Raw genomic sequence first — 16,127 nt, 5'->3', positions numbered from 1 at the left:
TCCTTAGGACATACTTTTTAGCTTTAGCTGGGAAATTTGTCATTTTCCACTTCTTGCCTGTTAACTTTATACAAGCTGTTCCACAGGCCCAGAGTGTAACCTCTTCCAGTGACTTTTTTTTTCTGCCCTTCTTATGGTTTGCTTTTATTAAAAAATTTCTTGATCAGTCACCCTAAAGTAATTTTAATTGCCTTATGACAATTGTGTATGATAATTGGTATCAATATGTTATTGATAATTTAGTTTTACTTTCTTTGTGTAGCTTGAGTATTCCTTCTAGTAACTATTATAGAGTGTCAAACTTGAGGCAAAAGTAGAGTAAATCCTTAGATTTAAAATGTGACACACAAATTTCATATCATTAAAATAATGTAATGTTTTACGTGTTCTTATATAAGAAAGGTGGGTTGGAGTGAGGAGGAAAGGGGGGCCAATAACCTGCCAAGGCAATCACAGAGCAACAGTACAACTTGATAGTTAACTATTGTTCATGGATACATGCATACTCTTAATGGAAGTAAGCTTTTTTAAAACTAGAGCTCTTTGGAATTAAAATGATTCAGTGACATTAATATTAGGTGGGACAGGACTCTTTGCTATGTTTATTTATTTTTAAAAGATTGTATTTATTCATGAGAGACAGAGACAAAGCCAGAGACACAGGCAGAGGGAGAAGCAGGCTCCATACAGGGAGCCCGATGGGACTCCATCCAGGGACTCCAGCATCACGCCCTAGACTGAAGGTGGCACTAAACTGCTGAGCCACCGGGGGTTGCCCTCTGCTGTGTTTATTAACGAGTTCCCTCTTGTGCAGGAGTGTGGGTGGTTTCCAGCTCTCATACAACACAGAATAGTATAGTTGGTCAATCAGAAGCACCTACCAAGTGTTCAGACCTGTCTTTTAGGTCATTTTCATTTCTGGAGAAGAAAGGTGAAGAATCTGTTGGGGCAAAGAGATTTGTGGGGTTTCGATGGCTCGCCATGAAGCAAAAGCTGTCACTCTGACCATTAAGCATGTACTCCCTCCCATTCATATGAGGATTCACCTTAAAAATGACAAGAGTGACATAGTAGCAGCAAACAGTGCACTAGTGGCTTAACATACTGACACTTAAGTCCTTATTTTTTGTTTTTGTTTTTAAGTCATTGAAATTATGAGACTATCATTCAAATGGAAGCATTGTAGTTCTTCGGAACCATTATGATCTCAAAAGGAAAGGAGAATGATACAGATACACTGGCAGAGGTGTTTTGAGGTGCATCGAAGTGTTCCAAGCTGTGACTTACCTTAACATGTTCTTGAAGTACCATGGCGTGGATTAAAAGGTATGCTTTAGAAATCTCCCAGTGACCCTAAGGTCATGGATAGAATGAACGCTCATGATTCTATATTTAATTATCACATATTTTAAGAGATTTTAATAATTAGATTATAGATTTTGGTTATGGATCTATGGCAATAGTATTTTTTCTTCTGTTAAAAAAAAAATCCATATATCACAAGCTTGATGAATGATCCCCCTCCCTTTTGAGATATGGTTATAGAAGAGACTGGGGTAGATACTTCCCCTGGATTTTAATAGTAATGGGCTGTAATTTCTTTCACCAAATAGTTTAGGTATTATTCATGTATTGGTCTGTAATTAGCTTTTTGGTTTACATCATAGACTAGTCCTTTGCAGTGTTGTCATTCCATGGCCTGAATAGGAAATAGATAAATGCTTTAGTTGGAGCCTTAATTTGACCAAACAAGATAATGCTTATGTGAACCATTTATAGTTTGTGCTTGTTTTTGTCTTTTACAAAGAATTTTTCCTGAGAGGAAAATGAGTGGCTCCTTATTAACAGTGATTTTTATCACTTCACTAATGTATGTATCTAATTAATCATTTATGTGTTTGTGGTATGTAGTCCCCCTGTTATTTGTGGTTGCTAATAGTGTTAATTCTAGGTTTCATATTACCCACTTAACCGTCAAAAATTGTACGGTTTTTATGTTCATACATTTTATTTGCCTGATGTAGTTAAAAGCACTTTTTAATTATTTGAAACCTTAGAAACCTCCTAATTTTGTACTGTGTTCTTGCTACTAAATGTTTTCTTATGGATGGTGGAAGTGAATGAGCCCAGGAAGAATGTGGAGTTTATTAATATTACATTAGGCTCAGAATTCTTTATCTTGTAGGTAATAAAGGAAAGTATGTTGAGAAGGTAACTGTTTAAATCATGGATAGATAAATTCAATAGAAATACACTAGTGCAGTCTGTAATTTTTATCACTTAGGCTGTCCTATGTTAAGATCCTTTTGATATGTCAGCACTTAAATTCTAAATGGAATTTAGTTATTAAACCTAAGACAAAATGGCTTTATATTAAATTCCTGTCTATTATGACAGTGATCTAATCACAGTTTCTAGGTAAAGTAGGTTGCTTATTAACCAAGGCAATCATTCACTTCACCCAGGTATTTCGTGTCTGATGGCACACAGTGGTGTGCTCTTAAAAAAAGATCTTTTCTGGCATGAGTTGGAGATGATATTTGATATATTGTTTACAAACTGTAATTCTCTGTAATATTTGCTACTTCAACTTTAAAAATCTCTTTTTGGGTAGCACTTGGGCATCTGTTTGTTTTGTTGTAACTCCACAGAGGATTCTTGATGCACAGCCAGGGCTGAGAACTCCTGTGGAAAGAGTTTATAGCCTAGTGGTTAAGAGCTTAGACTCATGGGCCAACTGACCTGTGTTTCAGATCTAACACTTAATTATTTTAACAGGTTGTAAAAATGATCTGGAAAAAAGTTTAAATTTGTATATTAAAAATATAATAAGTACATAATTGTATAATTTATGTTGATACATTTTATATGTGTATATATAAAATATACATACTTATATAAATATCTGCCTATGTAAATAAATTATGCACACGATGCTGTGCAGGGAGCAAGTGTTAGATTAACAGTAGTAATGATTATTAAATGCCAGATCACGAACCTGTTGTTTGAAAGGGGGGTCGTATTATATTTTTTTCTTATCTTGAGTCTTACAGTTTCTCATAAGATCTTCCTAGAGCTAAATAAACAATCACTATTTGTTTGGTGTTTTCAATTCTTTGGGCTTTTTCTCAATAATGAAAGGTGGCCACTAGAGACCTATAATTTATCTGTGGTCCTCTTATCCTGCTAGGTTGATTTGTGTGTCTAACACTATATATTTCAAATTGCAGGTTTCAACCCAGTCATTAGTGGGTCAAGAAATCGATTTAGTGGGTTATGACCAGCATTAAGACACATATTAGAACAGAAAATATCAGAGTGCCTGAATGAGAAAAGGGTATTTTTTAAAAAGCCTTTTGTTTCAAATTTTTGCAATGTAGAAATAAACAAAATATATACCCATTTATGTGTATGTTAATTGGATTATCTTAGTTCCACTAAGTATATGTCTACCATAATCACAGATGTCTCTCACAGGTGCTGTTAGTTCTGTCTTCTTTTGCCTTGCTAGGAGGTGACCAGGATAGGTTCCAGTGCTTATAATGGTACGCCATGGTGTATATTACCATCAAGGATCACTCTTCCATCCGTTTCGTTTGAAGTGAAGGTTATTACTGGAGAGTATCTAGGGAATAGAGGAGAACAACAGCTTTTGGGTGGGATTAATCAAGGCTCTTTTATCAAGTAGACTGATCTGGTATACTGCCCCTTGACATACATTCTGGTATTTATCATCTATAGATTCCTGATCTTCAGACTGCTAGTGGCAGCCCATTCTGGAGTCCATTTAATAAGTTGCTGCCTTTCCCCTCCAATTAAATGAAGCAGAAAAGAACAGAATAGCCAATGTCGTGAATATATCCCACAACATGGTTTTGTAAAACTTTTGTTTTAGGAGTACGTATATGTACTGAATTGCAGAGACCCACATTCAGTTAATGATCAACTGAGAGACTCTTACAGTCTTACAAATATAGGCTGCCAAACTGACCAAAGTCAGAAAAGACTTCAGATATCTAAAGCAGGATTATCAGCTCAGTAGTCTTATCTCTGATGGTAGGCTATAATTAATTAGATGTGAAACCTTGTTTTTATTTTTTGTTATGTTGTTGGTGCCCAAGCTTACCCTGGTAAATACTTATAAAGGCTCAGAGGTAAGGAATTTAGAATATTTCCTAGTAAAGGAGGAATTTACTCTTACTTTATACATTGATGAAAGTGATCCATACAGTTAAAAAAAACCCAAAACCTGATGATATATACTGAAAACCACCCAGTTCATTTTCACAGTCCTTTTATGTTAAGACTTTTTCATGCAATAGGTGCTGCTTTTATTCAGAAGGTAGATTAAAAGTTTAATGTTGCAAAAAGATTAAGCATAAATCAGATATAGTACAATATTTAGGGTAAATGTTAGAGCTTTTGTTTTTTTTGGATTAGTGCCTGTGCCTACCACAGTGTCCTCATAACGGGCAGATTTTTGTTTTACAGATTTATTGAAGATTATCACAGTTTCTGGTGAATATTTTAAGATAAATGTAGCTTCAAACTAAGACAGTGTCAGCATATGTATATTTTAGGGTTGTGTCTAAAATAGTTTCTTCCTCCCTAGAAAACAATAAGAGAATGAAGATTTCTGGTAAATTGTTTCATAGCAATGGAATTTGTATATTAGTTTTCTACACTTGGGAGTTGAAAAATGGAAGAAATCATTGCCAGAATAGGAGGCCAAAAGATGATAAGCACATTTCATCTTTCTCTGCAAGTTCTTGGAATTTGAGTCAAATGAACATGGTTCCTGCTCTGAATTGGGTACAATATACTAAATTTAGAGACTATGTTTTGAAATTACAGAAGATAAAGTAATACCACTCCCCCCCCCCCCACCACCATCAGTAGTATAAGTACCTTAATGATGGTTGCTTGTCTTTGCGCCAGTTTGTACAGGCGTATGTTGCTAGTGGTGAAGGTAGAAAACAAGAGTGTGTGGATTCAGAGAATGGGAGAGTTAATCCCTTTTTTCTATTACTCTGTTTCTCCCAAAAAACCCCACCCCCCCCACCTGACCTTGCTTTCTCCCAGACTCTCCAGTTCTCTCTCCCTTATCAGCTACATTGCTTGCTTTCCATCACTATTTTAGTCCTGTTACTCCAATCTCATCACTTGCTACCTCATGCTTTTTGCCTTGTTGAGGAAGCAGGATTTCATCCTGTCACTTTGTGGCATCTGTTCTTCAAAACTGTGTCCCTTTACTTTAGTTATCATCATGCATGAGAATGAGAGCAACTTGTATTCTTTTTCTTTGGTAGATTTTTTCTCTTAAAGTGTAGTTTTAGGAGGAAACTAAACTATATTCTAGTTTGGTTGGCCTAGAATGGAGATCAGTGGCTACAATGGCACTCCAGCGACATACCTAGGAGTAGAAGAAAGAATATATCATAAATTACTATGTTAGTTATTAGATATTGTTCCAGTATATTTTTGGTTACTAAAAAGAAGTCAGAAACACACTAAAAATGAAGATGAGCTGCTTCAAGAAAATTTTAAAGCAATGTTTTAGATTCTGAAAGTAAAGTTTAAAAATCTTTTGTATAAAGAGTAGCATTGTTAGCATTAGGTACTTTCTCAAGCTAATTTATATTTCATTACTTTGAAAAATGCTATTTTGCATGTCTGGTATCTGGGCTATATTATTAAAAGAATACTTTAGAACCCCATCTTAAGCATAAACCTCATCGAAAAGTGGAATATGCTATATCAGTAATTTTCATGAAAATCAGGGAATATTTTCCTTTTCAAAAACACAACAAAGTCAGTATATCTTGTAATATTTTTTTAAAAGATTTATTGATTTGTGGGGATAGGGGGAGGGGAGGGTGTGCAGGGGCCAGTGGAGGGAGAGGGAGAATCTTAAGCAGACTCTTCATGGACCATGGAGCCTGATATGGGTCTCAGTCTCACCACCCCGGGACCATGACCTGAGCCAAAGTCAAGAGTGGGAGCCTTAACTGAGCCACCCAGGTGCCCCTGTTTTGTAAGTACAGACTCATTAGGTGATCATGAGGAGACTAGTATGTAGGTGATATGGAAAATGTGCACACATGCCAAAACTGTTACTGAAATGAGGAGTACAGTTTTCGTTCTGGAGCCCTTATCTGCGACGTGGCCAGGTCCTTACACATTGGAGTGAGTAAACTTCGAATAAAATAGTGGCAGCTTCTGTTGCCCCCACAGCTCTTCAGACATTGCTTTAACAACTATCTTGTCTGCGTGTAATCTTTATAAATAATGACTGGAAATGTACGACTTTGGAAAATAGAGATCAGAAAGGACAACTGCCTTTTCCCTCCTGTTCCTTGATTATTTGTTATACAGAATCCTGGGGAGGAAAGCTTGAGGTGATGGGCAGGACAGAGAGCATTTTCAGAGCTTTACTTTGGTTGAGTGCTTTTGTGTTTCAGTTGGACTGTGCGCAAACGAAGGTGATTAAAAATGTGCTAGAAGTGCTGATGGTAGCAGCTAAGCATCTAGATTAATGAAGTATGCATGAGATTTAGCCTTATTAAAGCTCACCCAAAAAAGTTTGCAATTCCTTTGGAAAGAGTAATCTGTGAGTACAGGTCAGCCTGGGGCATGGATGTAGGAGATGCCGGTAACATATCAAACTGAGATGACTGGGAACAGGGAAAACCCCCTGAAAGTGCTTTTGAAATGAAAGCTGTTGCTCCAGCTGCTGGGAACCAATTTTCAATCTTACCCTCTCTACCCCTGCAGTTACACACTTTGTTTTGTTGATTCACGTTTTCCCTGCCCCAAGACAGTGCCTAGTCATCACAGGTACTTCGTAAATACTTGTCAGACGAATGAACTTTTGGTAATACAGATTATTAAGACCTGCATCTGTCCTGCCATGGCAACACAGGCCATTCTCTTAACTTACCAATGAAGACAATGCATGGATATATAAGGAAGTATTCACCGCTTGAAAAGCTGGTCATTTCTACAGTTTTGTCTTCAATGCACTTTTTTTTCTTTTAAGATTTTATTTATTTATTCATGAGAGACACAGAGACAGAGAGAGAGAGGGAGGCAGAGACACAGGCAGAGGGAGAAGCAGAAGCAGGCCCCTTGCAAGGAGCCCAGTGAGAGACTGGGTCCTCAGACTCTGGGGTCACACCCTGAGCTGAAGGCAGATACTCAACCATTGAGCCACCCAGGCATCCTGTCATTAATGCACTCTTTTGTGAGTTAAAGTTTATATAAAGACTGAGAAAATTCGACAGCTCGGGTAGCTCAGCGGTTTAGCTCTCCCTTCAGCCCTGGCTCCCTTCATCCCAGGGCAAGATCCTGGAGACCCAGGATAGAGTCCCACATTGGGCTCCCTGCATGGGACCTGAATCTCCCTCTGCCTGTGTCTCTGCCTTTCTCTCCGTGTCTCTCATGAATAAATAAAATCTAAAAGAAAAAAAAAGACAAAATCTTGGGGTACCCGAGTGACTCAGTTAAATGTCTGACTCTTGATCTCAGCTCGGATCTCGATCTCAGGATCATGAGTTCAAGCCCTGTGTTGGGGCTTCATGCTGGGTGTAGTAGAGCCTACTTTTAAAAAAAGTAAAAAAGTCTTGGATGCATAATAGCTAACATTTAATGAGTATTGGACTTAGAAAATGCCACCTCCAGCTCTCCAGGTTGTTAAAATGAACACTTGTATTTTACACATATAGAGACTTGAAGTCCTAGAAAAGTTGTGAAAGGACTAAAGTTTTGTTTTGTTTTGTTTTTGTTTTTTTGCCAGAAAGACCTGGACTTTGGGGGAACAAAAGTTGGAAATAGTTTATATAATAATTCAGCAGATTTTTCTCACAGTGGTAGATCTCCAAGTGTGAGGTTTTTTTTTTATAGGGAAAGAATGATTGTGATCTGTGCTTGTATCCCACAGAAGAAAAGCTCTGTATTTCAACTAAAACATTTCCATATTTGGGATTGACCAGATTTAGTTTGTTAGGAGGTGGACAATTGCCCTTTTATGGCCGCTAGACACTCCATTGCTTTTATTTCTCTTCAGCTTGGTGGCTCTGACACTTGCTAAGGCAATCCTTTTCTCTTCTCTTTTACTGCTCTCTCACATTCTAGTGTTTTCCTCTCTTCTCTTCCTACCTTACAACCCCCTCCCTCCCTCATTTACATGCAACCTGAACAAACATGGATATCATTTCTACATTCCTATTTAATATGTGAACAGTGCTTTTGAGTCTCAAACCTGGGCAGACCAAGTGAGAAATGAGGATATTATGAAAATAATATAAAATATAGGTCCTAACAAGTTGTCCAGAAGTCAAGAGGGCTGACCCCAGGCAAGGAGTATTCCTTTTTCAGATTAAAAGATTTGTTGAGTATAAAGACCATACTAGTAGGATTAATTCTTAAGGAATACTAGAACCAAACCAAGGCACTGAGGGATAACCAGGAAAAAAAATCAACAGTTTAAATGACCCCCTTTTAACTTTAGTTTTCATTCCAAAGTTCCAATTTATACTTAGAATTAAGGATCTATTTTATCTTAAACTTTCCTTCAGACCCAGGAACTACTGTCATTTTAAAAGCCCAGGAAGTTAGCCTGTTAATTGTATCATTATATTGGTTTATAAGTAACGGGTTTTATGTTAGTATTTGTTTATTGATACTGCAAAGAAAAATTGCCAACGTAAAATTACTGGAGACCTATACCTAGTATATGTAAGCTCTTCTTTCAATTCGTTTTAGACTTCTCAAAATTACATGAATGAATATGGACTTCTGAGGACCTCTCTTCAGGTGTATTGTTTGTAGCTCCATTTAGATCTTGATGCCACTTACAGAATCTGTCAGAAACATGGATTATTGCTATTTGGAAGTTGTCAACATGCTTCATTAAGGAACACGATATTGTTGAGCAAGTAATAATGGTAACCTATATCAGGACAGCTCTGAGGAGAAAATAATGAAAGTGAGGAAATTTATCATCATTGTAGCTTTTTGGACTTGGGTAAAATAGTTCCTTTTTCTCTGCATTGTAAAGCTTGTAAATTTAATATCAGCTTATTTGGGAGACTATAATTTTTTCTCTAATGTAGATAATAATTTATTAATTTTAGATTGGCTTGTTCATAATTATTGTTAAAATAGTCTAAATAATAGAGTTTGAGCTACTATTCCATAATTTTTTTGTTTTTATTGCCTTTTTTCTTTTTTAACATGACGTGCTATTCTGGCTTATTAGTTTAGTGAACATATACTGTGTATAGGCTTATATTTAATAACTTGGTATTAATACTATACACTCTTGAGTCAACATTAATGTGAATAATATAAGCTTATAGCTTTGGCCATATTTCTCTGATGTACACTTCTGCTATTTAAAAATAAAAAAGATTGTTCAGCATGAAAGTTATGGCCTAAAAAAAGTCCACTGTGCATATTTAATTTATTGTGGAAACAGGTTGGCATTTTTTCCCATTACTGCGATATTTAGTTATAATTCTTTAAAGGCTCTGGATTCCACTAATCCCCATAGCTATTAACCCATCAGATTTCCCTGGTTTATTTAACTTTATGCCATTGTTTCATATTTTCTAGTTGGATTACTATAGCATTACATCCTTGGGATTCAGCAGAGTTGGTTTGCTGAGAAATAGTTTACAGGGTAAAACGTGATTTTTCTGAAACATTAAATAAATGTTCATATGATAGGTACTTTGTTTAATGGAAAAAGCAAATAGGAATTAATTTTTCAGTGAATTAGGAGGGGGAAAAAGTCCTTATTTGGGTAAGGTGAAGATAAGCACTTTAAGGACCAGAGGATGGGTCTTATTATAAAGACCAGAGGGTGGATCTTATTATCTTGACCTTAGTATGGCAGTGTCTAATCAGAAATTAGGGGAAAGTCCTACCGTGTGACTTTCTGAACTTTAATTTTCCCATCTAAGTTGGAAATAATTCCTACCTTCTCAGGGTTGTTAATGGGAATTAAATAAGAGCATATATAAGGAGATACATTCTATTTGTTGTTTGTTACCTACTTTTCTCTTCTGATATATGAGGCCAGTTTAAGAAGCTGTGGATTTAGGTAGTAATGAGAGCTTCATCCAGCCTTCTGAAATAATTCAGAATACAGTTGGTATTAGTCAATGAATTGGCTTGTGACAGAAGGCAAAAATGAGGGGAAGAGGTCAATAATACTCATACTGTAGAGAAGAGAAACAGCATGTCTTTAGGGAGCACACAGGTTGGTGAAAGGACTGTTAAGAATTAAGTTGCTACAGTGGAGTTTAAAGAAAACCTATTCTCCTATTTTCTAGTTAGACAATTGGATGTCAGGCTGGATGCCAGTTGACTGTACAGTTAACTACTGAATTAGCTCTAACAACAGCTTTGTAGTTTACATAATTTAAATTCATGGCATAGCAAAATACCAAGTAAATACATAGCATGAATGACCCAAATGGTGAGAGTTCAGTCTACACTTACGAAAGGCCTTATCCTTGTTTTCTTTACGGCTACCCCCAAGCTCCTGGATTAGTACTTCACCACCATGAGTTACTGATGATCTATATTTTTAATCATTTCAAGAGCATTCTCTTTTTTTTTAAGGATTTTATTTATTTATTCATGAGAGACACAGAGGGAGAGAGAGAGGCAGATAAGAGGCAGAGACACAGGCAGAGGGAGAAGCAGGCTCCATGCAGGGAGCCTGACACGGGACTTGATCCCAGGTCTCTAGGGCCAGGCCCTGGGCCAAAGGCAGCCCTAAACCGCTAAGCCACCCGGACTGCCCTAAGAGCATTCTCAATTCAGAATCTTTCCCTTTGTTTTTGCTGGGCAGAGGCTTCTCAGATGATTTTTGGAGTATTAGGTAGCTTATGGTACCACCCAGGGCAAAGCAGTTTGCTGTCAGATGACACTATCGACCCTTGTGCCCCTGTCTTGTGTATTACCTTTCAGAGCCTCCAGGCCTCCTGTGAGGCTTATGGGAGCAGATACTAGCTGCTGGGCCTACTACTGGTCCAGCAGTACATGAAGGCAGTGTGACAGGTTGATAGCTCAGATATACTTTGGCAGAAAGCCATTCTTTAAGCTTTGAGTTGTGGTTAAGACCACTTCTTCAGAGTGGTTTTGGTGTTACCACAAATGCAGGTCTATTATAAACCTATGATAACAGAAGGCAAAGCTACAATTCAGAAGAAATGTATTGTTTTGGGTATTAACATTTAGGCAGAAAGGTGTTTCCTTATTCATGCAGTAGTGGTATAAAAAACATTTTGGAGGGGATCCCTGGGTGGCGCAGTGGTTTGGCGCCTGCCTTTGACCCAGGGCGCGATCCTGGAGACCCGGGATCGAATCCCGCATCGGGCTCCCGGTGCATGGAGCTTGCTTCTCCCTCTGGCTGTGTCTCTGCTTCTCTCTCTCTCTCTGTGACTATCATAAATAAATAAAGAAAAAAATATTAAAAAAAAAAAAAAAAGAAATTGGCCAAACATGGATGGCTTGAGGGAGGTTGGGCCAGTACTGTGCCTGTATAATTTCTACCAAAAAAAAAAAAAGTAAAGCCTCTTTGTTAACTGAAGATGTCTGTAGATTCTTGGTCCTTTTCAGCTCAGAAAAAAATGTACTTTGCAGAATTGTGATTGATAGTATAAACAGTAGAGTCATGAGACTCGTAGCTCCCAGTGTAATTGTAACATTTGCCCTTGTGCAGGGGAAATGTATGAGTAATTGTCAAATTTATGACATATACGTGTACACATGTCTTTATGTATCTATGTGGTAGCCAAGATATGGCTTCCACAGCAGTTGTCTTTAGATTTACTAAATTTTAGGTATTTATAGCTTTGGACAGCATTTTTTCCGCTTTCTAGTATTCAAAGGAAAATTCACCCTTTCTCTTTCTGAAATGTAGTCAGTTGCTAAAGCATTGGAAGGGTAATGAAAGAAGGTTTCCTTTTGGGTTTTTTGTTGACCTCTCACTGAAGCAAACCAAATCTTGTATCATAAAAGGTTTTAGGATCAATTACTGCAGTTTATAATCCTATCATAAAAATTTATACCCCAGACACCCTCTCCACATGTTAGTATCCAGAATTGAACTGTAATTAAATTCTATCTTAATGCAAGAGCGTATGGGAAATCATGATCTAAGTTCATGTTATGTTTTGTTCAAAACACGTTACTTTTGAACAAAATTTACCATAGTTTTATATTTAAAACTATGTTTAAAACGTAACATGTTTTGAACAAAATTTACCATTATGTAAACTTGAGCAAGTACTTTCTAAGCTGATTTCCTCTTCTTGTAATGAGGATAATAGCACTTGCCTTATAAGACTGATAGGTGTATGAAGTTGAGATATGAGGGCACAGTTGCCCTCATTAGTAGCCTAATGGGGCCCTCTACTACTGCTATTAGTATGGTCTGTATAGATAGAGACAGTGTATCTTATTTGTTGCTATATATTCCATGTCTAGTTGCAGTGCCTAACGCATAGTAGGCACTTAAATGTGTATTAAATGGTTAAAATAAAAAAGACCCAGAATCTAGGAAAACAATTATACCATTCTCTCTCCTCCTCTTCTCAGTTTTGGGTGAGGTAAGCAAAGGAAACCAATTTTAAGATTAATAAGGGGAACATTTTTGTCCTAGTACATGCTCAATATTTTTCTATGACACTGCATAATTAGTGATTTTTTTAATTGATTTTTTTTTATTTTTTTTAAATGCATAATCTTGTGATAGGTGATTTGCCAAACAGAAGACCACAGATGATCCTAATTTTTTGCCTACTAAGTAGGAGAGAAGATTGTTGGAATATGATCTGCAATTTGGGTGAAGAGGGAAGAAGACCAGTTTTGTTAGGACTTCTATCCTCATTGGTATAATATTTAATTTTTTTTAATATGAAATACATCTTCGAGTGGTATAGCCAAGGACTAGAAATCAGAGCCTTATAAAATTTTGATATTAAAATTTGAAGACAAGAATGAAGTCCAGGAACTTTTTTTCCCCTCAGAACCATCCATTCATTCAAAAATATTAAAGATACACAAATATTTTTTCTAAATTAATGTGATAAACCTACAGAAACAAAGTGCATAAATTGTAAATATACAATGAAGTAAATTTTCACAAAGTGAATAGATTTGTGAACATCATATACAGATGCAGAAAGAAATTACCAGCTTCCTAGAAGCCATCTTATAGCCCCTTCTAGTCTATACTGCATTTTTGAAGGTAACCTGTATCCTGGTGAACACTGCAGATTAGTTTTGCTTACTTTTGAATTTCATATAAGCAGAGTGATACAATAATGTGCCTTTTGGGTCTGGCAGCTTTTGCTAGTGATCAACTGATCACATGTGTGGTGATAGTTCACTTTGATTGCTGAATAGCACTACTGTAGGATTATAATTTATCTGTTCCTTGACAATAGCCTTTTGGCTTGTTTCTAATTTGGGGTTATGTCTGATGATGCAGTGGACATTCTTGTACATGTCTTTTGGTACCCATTTTTACACATAATGTGATTATAAAGTTTTTACTACTTTTGAACTTCATCAGCAGTAATAATCATAAGTCAGCAAGCATATGTTTGTCAGTGATCTAGCAGTATCACTACATTCTAGAGTGTGCTTTTATTAAGGAAAAGGCACGGATCTTCACGTACTGCCTAACTGCTTGGTAGTGCTTCTGAACCTATTTTAATCTATAGAGTCAGGATTAATTTAGGGAGAAACCCATTGGACCTGACTTTTACAGGGAAACACTCTTTTCCTACTTCTCCTGTTTCCTTTCATGTGATGTGTAATGCTTGGCCTCCACCATATTTATCCTTTGATTCCTCACCAGGTACATGGAAACTTTTATTTTTAGAGTGTTAGGACTCCATATAGAATCCAATTTTAAAATTGCAAAGTCTTTTGGCAGTTATTAATACATTTTTTGAAAATTGAAAATTACCTATTTTTCCATAGCTTGTTAATTCTTTGGAGTTAGGAACTTACCCTGAGAAACCTCCTGAAATGTAACTTATTTGTCTTCCTCATATCCTTTCCTATTAAAAATCTCCTTGGCCCTTTCTGTTGTAGGTTAAACTTCCCCAGTGGAAATTACTGATGGCCACTTTTGGAGGTTCTAACCTATCTCAGTACCAATTCTTGTTCACTTGTCCTAGGCAGTGGTTAACAGATAACTAGAAGAACAGGTAAAAAAAAAACAAACAAAAACCTGTTATGGATGATTATATATTCCTATGGCCTTCTCTCTCTCTCTCTCTCTCTCTCTCTCCCTCCCTCTCTCCCTCTCTCCCTCTCTCCCTCTCCCCCCCCCCCCGCCCCTTTTTAAAAAGAATGAATTTATCTATCACACACACAAGAGCAGGGGTAGGGGAAGAGGGACAAGCAAAGTGTAGAGCCCTCCTCAGGGTTCAGTCCCATTACCTGGAGATCACAACCTAAGCCAAAAATCAAGAATCCGATACTCAACTGAGCCATGCAGGTATCCTGACCTTAGGCCTTCTATATTTCATTTTAGGTAGGGGGAAAATGTCTTTTACTTTTCCTTCCTTCCTTCCTTCCTTCCTTCCTTCCTTCCTTCCTTCCTTCTCTTACTCCCTTGTCTCATTAGGGTTAGAAAGAATATTTAAGAGATAAAAGTTAATACCTCTTCTGATTAATATGAGATTTATTTCTTCTTGCAAAAAAATTTCATTTGACTACCTAGCCCTAAAGAACTGACAATCTTAACATGTCTGACAGAAAATTTGTAGAGAGGAAAAAATCTTCACTGCTTATAATTTGAAGTGGGGGTGAGGCATAAGAGCAGAAGTACATGGGAGAAAATTTTGTGACTTCATCTCATATATAAGCCACTTGTCCATGATCACTTGTGGATTTTCAATGAAAGATGTTTAGTCCTAAACAGTTTTTGATGGGTTGCTTTGCATGCTGTTTGGGCTACTCTTCCTTGAAAAGTATAGATTCTCAAACAGACTTCTCTTTTTCCTTTTGTATATTTGCTATAATAGTAGTAGGAACCACTTGTGTGTATTTGTGGGTATGTGTGTGTGTGTTTGTACACATGTGTACTATTTCTACATATACCCCTCGTCTATTTTGTTTTGGCACCTACTTGTCTGTTTTTAAGTTACTAGGCAGCTGTCACTTGACCAGTAGTAACATAGGACCCCTCAAAGCTGAGCCATTATCCCTCTGTAAGCCATAGTTTAAGGCAAAACTGAATGTATTTTTGCATGTGGCAAAATGTATACAATATAAAATTTACTATTTTAAGTGTACAGTTCAGTTGCAGTAAGTACATTTACATTATTGTACGACCATTACCACCATCTGTCTCCAGAGCTTTTCCATCTTCCCAAATTGAAACTCTACTCATCAAGTACTACCTCTCTCTGCTCTCCTGCCCCTGCCTCAGCCCCAGTCCCAGTCCCAGCTCCTGACAACCACCATTCTACTTTTCTATTATGTATCTGGCTTATTTCACTTAGCATAATGTTTTCAAGGTCATCCACATGGTAGCATGTATCAGAATAATATATATATATACATATATTTTAAGGCTTAATAATATTTCATTGTATATATATACCCCATTTGTTCATCTCGTTACTTGCTATTTTCGCATTTGGGTTGTTTCCACCTTTTGACTGATGTGAATATTGCTGTTATGAGCATTGGTGTATAAGTATCTATTTGAGTCCCTGCTTTCACTTTTGGGTTTATACCCAGAATTGGAATTGACTGAGGAACCACTATACTGTTTTCTACAGTGACTACACCATTTTACATTCCCATCAGCAATGTATAAGGATTCTAGTTTCTCTAGATCCTCTCCAATACTTTATTTTCTGCTGTTGTTGATCACCACCATCCTAATGGGTGTGAAGTGCTATCTCATTATGGTTTTGAATTGCATTTTCCTAATGATTAGTGATGTTGAATATATTTTCACATGCTTATTGGCCATTTGTTTATCTTCTTGGACAAATGTCTACTCAAGTCCTTTTCCCCCTCCTATTTTTATTGAGCCAGGAGCCTGAAGCTGGGCCCAGTCCCAGGACCCTGAGATCACTACCTGA

The 16,127-nt window shown here is 36.9% G+C and overlaps 1 protein-coding gene across 7 annotated transcripts in view; it reads left to right on the top strand.

Moving 5' to 3' along the window:
- Positions 1–16,127, top strand: part of RBPJ (recombination signal binding protein for immunoglobulin kappa J region) — a 225,027-nt gene that overhangs the window by 157,142 nt on the left and 51,758 nt on the right. For 3 of the 7 annotated variants that reach the window (XM_041751592.1, XM_041751590.1, XM_041751589.1), the window contains exon 2: positions 1,144–1,326. The exons of the other annotated variants lie outside the window; for them this stretch is intronic. In XM_041751592.1, the coding sequence (XP_041607526.1) occupies positions 1,310–1,326 (17 nt within the window). In that variant the 5' untranslated portion in view covers positions 1,144–1,309. The remainder of the gene's footprint in view (positions 1–1,143; positions 1,327–16,127) is intronic. 7 annotated transcript variants of the gene reach the window in all.

The sequence above is a fragment of the Vulpes lagopus genome, chromosome 4, assembly GCF_018345385.1.
Source record: "Vulpes lagopus strain Blue_001 chromosome 4, ASM1834538v1, whole genome shotgun sequence".
NCBI lineage: Eukaryota > Metazoa > Chordata > Mammalia > Carnivora > Canidae > Vulpes > Vulpes lagopus.
This window is presented reverse-complemented; position numbering and strand designations above follow the sequence as displayed.